Source organism: Bidens hawaiensis, unplaced genomic scaffold (genome assembly GCF_021521415.1).
Source record: "Bidens hawaiensis isolate Kalapana, Puna unplaced genomic scaffold, B.hawaiensis_p1.1 tig00007270_1, whole genome shotgun sequence".
Taxonomy (NCBI): Eukaryota; Viridiplantae; Streptophyta; class Magnoliopsida; order Asterales; family Asteraceae; genus Bidens; species Bidens hawaiensis.
Window position 1 is genome coordinate 1217103 of NW_027491503.1, and position 7164 is coordinate 1224266.

The window sequence follows — 7164 nt, forward strand, 5'->3', positions numbered from 1 at the left end:
TTCTTATGATTTCCCTGAAATCTTGCACATAGCACACGCTATACATAATATCAGGTCTACTTACCGTTAGATAAAATAAGCTCTCATTCATACCTTGTTAAGGTGGTGGTTGTAGCCATAGATGTATTAATAGATTTTACATTTATAAAATCAATCTTTGTTAACATATCACGAATATATTAGTTTGGTTGTTAAAGATACCATCATCATATCATATTGTTTAAATGGCAAACCAAACCAAGAAAGTAGTTAAGTTCACTCATCAAACTCATTTCAAATTCTTTACGTATAGTGTAAACAAATTCATCACATAGATTTGCAAAAATACTAAATCAATATGTTGTTCTCAACAAACAGATTACTATCTACTTTACCCATAGTATAACCATTATTAAGCAAAAATGTTTGAACTGTATCTTAGCATACTCGTAAGACTTGTTTAGTCCATACAACAAATCTAGTTTAAACTTTTCTTAATACACTTTTAACAACTAGATCTAGAATAAAGGACTAAACATGTAGTTTCTTCAAACTTCAATAATATAGTAGTATATGATCCACCCACCCAACACGAACCCAACCCCCCCCCCCCCGACCCCACCAATTTGACGCAGTAAATACAATTTCTTTTATTATTTCTATCTAATTAAATATCACAAATTCACAACTACATACTCACTTTCACAACAAAGCACCTCTCCCTTTACTTTCCCAATCTCCAAATCCCACCCTTCTTCTTCTTCTTCTTCTTATTATTATTATGGACTCGCCGGACTTCCCTAGCGGCAAGTCTCCCCGTTCCCTCCAAGGCCCACGGCCAGCCCCTCTCAGAGTCCACAAAGACTCCCACAAGATCCGCAAACCACCAGTAGCTCCGGCATCCCACCACCACCACCACCACCACCAACCACCACCCCAACAACACCGGCCACCAGTCATCATCTACACAGTCTCACCAAAAGTCATCCACACAACCACCAACGAGTTCATGAATCTTGTCCAACGTCTGACCGGCCCATCGGCCCCATCTCCGGTGGGCCCAGGCCCATCTTCCTCAGCCTTCCAAGACGACGGCGGTGCAGTTTCTCCGGCAGCCAGGTTTGCTTCCATTGAACGAGCAGCTAAGTCACCTGACGGTAGAAGACCGCCGCAGACCGCCGTGGTGGAAGGTGTTGATGGGTTGGAGATGAGTTGTTTTCCCGGAATATTGTCGCCGGCGCCGGCGTTACTGCCGCCGGTCCCACCAAATTATTTCTCACCATTAGGTAGTGATTTTTTTCAGGATTTAAGCCCTGCGTTACCTAATAATAATTATAATAATAGGAGTTATAATTATATGGAAGGTAATAATCCATTTATAACAAGTCCTACGAATCTTTTATCTTCACATATAATTTCTCCCACAACTCCAAATTTGGATCTTTTTAGTAGTTTATTTGACTTGTAATAATCTGAATTTTGATTGGTTGATTGCCTAGCTGCCTTTGTTTACCAAGTAGTAGGGGTAGAGATGTAATTTTGCTAGTGTTTATTATTTTATTTTTTGGTTGACCCAATAATGAGATGAGAAAGCATTGGAATTGACTTTTGGTGGTGTTTATTATTTCTCCATCCATTTCTTTTTCTTGATGTAGCTTGTAACATGCAATTTGATTGACTAATTATTGTAATTATGAGAAAAGGACAGGGGTATAGTTGTAATTTTGTTAGTTGTATATTCGTTTATTATTTTTGTGTTGACTAATAATGCAGTGAGGAGACTTTGTCATTTGTATTTTTTGTTCATGTTATAATTTCATTCTGCCCTCTTGGATAGATTCTATATGGTGGATCAATTCCCAGGCTATACAATATGAATGTAGTTTGGTTTTTAGCCGTTTAGGCTTTATTGGTTTAAATATTGTGTGTTTTAATTAATTTATCTATGGCAATTAACAAACCAGTCGTGTTTTTTTTGTTTAGACTATGAAATTACACGTGATAAGTTGTCATGCCGTTTAAAATCACCGTACAAAAAAAAAGTAACTCTTTTAGGGTGAGGGGTCCACCAGTACCCGAGTGTGATTTCCCACTAGGGCGCCAAAGATGATGGGACGTTGTTCATCCGGTTCTAGAGGGCCAGTTCAACTTTTGACATACAAATTTCTAATAATATATTAACCCAACGTGGTCACTTTCTTACAATTTTTTCAAAACAACACCATTAAATTAGTTAAAACACGAACAAAAAGTAATTATATTAATATTTATAATTCATATGTTTCAAGAACAATTTGCATTATATTTTTCTTTCAAAAATCACAATCAACAATACAAAACTTATCTTGCCAAAAGGCCCAAAATAGCTCACCAAATCATCATCAATTTACAAACATTTCAAAACACAAAGCTAGTTCCCTTTACTAAAATGAGTCCTGGGCGTTGACCACGGTGTATCCAAGTCATCACCACCCAATCTCGCCACCAACTCCGCCGCCCGCTCCGGCATCACCGACTGAATCATCACCACCGGCTTCCTAACCGGCAGCTCGGGTACCATCCCGCCTCTCAACATCCGCCCCGCCTCCTTCATTGTCGGCCTCAACCGGTCATTTGGGTGCACACAAATCAAACCCGCCATCAACATCCGCTCCATATCCACCTTATCGTACCGCCCCATCAGCTTCGGGTCAGCCGCGGCTATTAATATCCGCTTTTCCCATAAATCCCACATCCAATCGGTCACTACCACCCCATCCTCGTTTACTGCCCGCTGCCCAGACGCCACTTCCAACACCACCACCCCAAAACTGTAAACATCTGTTTTCACACTTGGCACACCCGAAAACACGTATTCAGGTGCTAGGTACCCCATTGTGCCAGCTGGCAGTGTCGCGTCACGTTTACAAGCATTATGCTCGTAAACCTCAGCCAACCCGAAATCCCCTAATTTCGCATTGAAATCCGCGTCGAGCATAATATTACACGTTTTCACGTCTCGGTGAATAATCTGTCGTTCGCATTCTTCGTGTAAATACACTAAAGCCGATGCGACCCCGAGAAGTATGTTTAACCGCTTTTCAAACGTTAACGGTCGGTTATTCGTTCGTTTATGCATTACTTTATCTAACGACCCGTTCGGCATGTACTCATAAACGAGAACCAACTCGTTACCCTCACAACACCATCCTTGTAACTGGACTAAATTCTTGTGCTTTAAACATCCCACCATTGTCGCGAGCTCGGTCGCAAACTGGTTCCCGAGCAAACCCGTCTGACTCGCTTTACTAAACCGCTTCACAGCCACATTTCCGCACGATGGAATATGAGCCTCGTACACGACCGCAGACGCGCCCTGCCCAATAACCCGGTTCGGGTCAAACCCTTTCGTCGCTGACCGAATATCCGCTAACTTCAGCTTTTTCGGGACCTCGGTTTCTTGAAGCCGATACATTTCGGGCCGATCTTGACACCGTCGTCTTAACGCTTCTCGTTTATTTAAACAAACACAATAAACCATGAGAAAACCCGCGAAAATGATCAAACACGCGGTTAACAACACCAACCCGAAAGCCAACTCGAGTACCGGATCGTCTTTACGATTATTATTATTCCCTCGTATCCCGGCTTCCAACTCTTCGAAACCGGGATCTTCGGGGTAGCAAATCAAACACGTTCTTGACGACCGGGTTTCCATTTGCACGTTCGGGTCCAACGACTCGAACGTATGAAACTGAATCTTTTCGATCGAGTGGATCGACGATCCTCGCCCATTAGAACCCGAAAACCCGACATACATAAACTCATTTAAAATAACCGAAACATCAATCGGAACCGAAAGAACCGAATGTTCCGGTTTCGACTCTTTATACCCGACCCAAACCCGAATCATCTTTTCCTCATCCCGGTACTCGATCCAAACCGAAACCCGTCTCCCGCTTTTCAAAACCACCCCTTTGGAATTCAAATCAACCGCGGCAACGGACACAATCGAGTTCACATCAAGGCCGACATGGTTATCATTAATATCCCCATGAGCCGGGTTGAACCGGGTATCGAATTCGACAGCGAGAAACGGGTCGGAGAGATGGGAGTCGGGTAACCCGATAAACCCGTCTGAATGTGGTAAGGTGGTGGGGTCGGAGGCGATTAAGAATGCGATGCCGTCGCTGGAGAGGCAGGGCGGCGGTGGTGGGGTGATGGTGAAGGTGAAGTGGGTGGAGAATGAAACGGTGGCGTTTGATGATTTGTTGAAGAACCGGATCGGGTAAGAGTGGAGGATCCGGCCCGTTGGGGAGTAGGAACGGGAAGTGCAGACGGGGAGTTGTTGGGTTAGGATGATGGAGGTGTTGGTGAAATGGGCTGACCCGATAAGGGTTAGGTTGACTGGTAGTGAAGACGATGTTAGGATGAAGATGGTGGGTGATAATAGGATGAGGAGTTGGAGTTGGAGTTGGATGTATGGTCGTGGCATGATTTTCAGATGAAATCAAATCAAGAACTTAATTGAAACCTACCTGCAACTGAACGTTGTAGAGAGAAGAAGAGTGTTGCCGCCAAAATGGGTGTAAATATTTTAGAGGTTACAAATGTAATTAAACACATCTTTCTTTGGTTTGTATAAATCTATAAACCACAGTTTGTTATGCTAAATGAGTTAGATTAGGTATGCATCACTCTTCAACAACAAAATTCACTATATCATTATTTAGATTAGATATGCATCATATATATCATTATTTAATACTAGAAAATTAAAAAGGAAAAGATATCAAAATAAATTTTTTTATTGGTTAACCCTCAAACGAGAGGGAATGACCATACTGGTCACCGTCGGTACACTTAGGCCGGGGGGGGGGGGGGGGTGTTCCAGGGAGACTCCTCATGTGACGAGTGCCATGTGGCTGCCACACCAGACTTGCTAGTGAGGGTTGTCCACTAATGTATATCGGTTAGCCTTAGTATTTAAAGGTAAACATGTTCGGGTCATAATAGTGTTAATACACTAATGGAATGATTGAAAGCATGCCTAAATAGTCATTTAATCATTTAAGCTGTTTATGTCATGCATGACAAGTTTAACTTATCATGTTGAATAGGTCAACATGAGATTTATAAAAGTATAGTTTTATAGTTAAATATATTATGATAGAAAAAAGATTATATTAAGTAAAACATTTGGTTTTCCATAAGGCTATTGAACTTTTAAAAGTTTAAAGGCCTGATTGAACTTTTAAAACTTTAAAGGCCTGATTTTGCACTAAAATTAGAGAAAAACGATCAAACCAACAAACATAATTGTATTAACCGGTCAGGCCAACCTAACTATTAGTCAGATTGAAAAAAACAAAGGTGGCTGTGGTCTTATTATATAATGACTAGATTATCACGGGAGACTTAAGAAGTGTAATCGACCAATGAAAAGAAAACTTGTGTATCCGGTTTCATATGAAAGTTATAGAAAGACAAAGGTACTTTCTCGGGATGGAGTTAAAATATAAACCAAATTAGTTTTATAGCCCGTGTCACACACGAGATAATTCAAATTATAAAATTACAAGTAAAACAAATAATTACATAGTGTATATGAAAGAATGTATTACATCTATGCTTGTATCTATACTATGTGTACATAAATTGATTTTATTTATATCACAAAATAATTTTTTTAAATGAACTTAATAAAAAAATGCACGTTCAAAAATGTACCCGAAAATGTTTTTTTCTATTGAAAATATCATCCTCAGTGTCATATATGTATAATTGAAAGAATTTTGGTTATAAACCAATTTTGGAAATAAGACTTCTCATACGATAGTAATTTTAACTACTCGGTCTAAATACAGAAGAAACGTTATCTTTATTGATATATTTATTAGTTTACCACCCATCGAAGGAAAGGAGAACTTAAATTGTAACGACAGATGTTCTTCAAGAACTATGTTTTTCTGAGCTACACCATGAAAAAGATTTTAATAAGTTTCAGGGGGCTTCTCGACTTTGTTATAATGACAACATAGAAAAATAACATATTAACCTATTCAATTATGTGAATATTTTGTTTCATTTGAGCATAGTTTTGCACGATATGCTCTCCATACAATGTTCTGATCACAACTAAAGGAAAATTTAATGTTGCCATAAATATTTCAAATTTGATATACGTTAGAAGCATTAATATGCATGGGGGTGGCATGTCAAAAGTGGTCGCAATCTTTTCTTATATTTTAATAGTCGAGGGAAACATAGTCAATTTTTCAAATCCCGAACATTTTTATTTCCAAAAATGCCCTTGAAAATAAATTTGAAACCCGAATCATGTTTAAAATTCTAACTTTCATTCGTTTGATATTTTCAAGTCAACACTTTGAAACCATAACAAATTTGACAATAAATTAATTTGCATTCTCAAACTTTTAAAAAATACTCAATTTTCCTATTTTTTGATATGTAACAAATTCTAACATAAAATGTAGTTAACTTGTACCAAACAATCTATTTACCAACTTTTGACCAATAAAAATCACATTTAAATTCCACAAAAATCCCGAAATAATCCTTGATAAAAAAAAGTAAGAAATTAAATATGATAAACTTTTTTATGTCTGAAAGTGGTTCGTATATACTATCCTTACATTTTAACATTTGTATAGTTTACTAAATTAACTAAAAAAATAAATGGATAGATTTAAAGCATATATTTATAATTTATATGACAATTTACAATAATAATAATAATAATAATAGATAAATGGATTGATTTAAAAAAAATGGATCGACTTTTAAGCATATATTTAAAATTTAATAATTAAAAAAATACTTTGTAAAATGAAAGCATATTCGAGTTTTATTTTTCTTTACAATATAATATAAATAGTACACTAAATTAATGATATGGTTTGTTGTTGATTTTTGGATTTCCCAAAATATTTGGAATATATAGTGAAATAATATGTTTTTATTTATGTTTATAAAAAATGTATAAATATAGTATAAATAAAGTGTAAAAGAAAAGTGAATACTTATTAATTTATTTCATATTGTCACACTCCAACCTAAGGAGGAAATGCCGGGGCGTGAGATGATTGCTCACAACTCTCAAGGTACTATCATGCAAAAATTAAAAAGTGATAATATCTATTAAATTTAATTAATTATTCAAATAAATCCAAACAACCAAGTACA

The 7164-nt window shown here is 37.5% G+C and overlaps 1 protein-coding gene and 1 pseudogene across 1 annotated transcript; one reads left to right on the forward strand and one right to left on the reverse strand.

Annotated features, from left to right (window-relative positions):
* The first annotated feature begins 656 nt into the window (after nucleotides 1–656).
* LOC143634908 (protein MKS1-like) lies at nucleotides 657–1554 on the forward strand. Its single transcript, XM_077102867.1, has one exon. It carries the CDS (start codon nucleotides 761–763, stop codon nucleotides 1445–1447), a length of 687 nt encoding a protein of 228 aa, XP_076958982.1. The 5' UTR covers nucleotides 657–760; the 3' UTR covers nucleotides 1448–1554.
* A 707-nt stretch (nucleotides 1555–2261) lies between these two features.
* On the reverse strand, nucleotides 2262–4565 carry LOC143634909 (L-type lectin-domain containing receptor kinase S.6 pseudogene; annotated as a pseudogene).
* Nucleotides 4566–7164: the final 2599 nt, after the last annotated feature.

Coding starts and splice junctions, on each gene's coding strand:
- LOC143634908 (XM_077102867.1), top strand. CDS start 761: ATGGACTCGCCGGACTTCCCTAGCGGCAAGTCTCCCCGTTCCCTCCAA.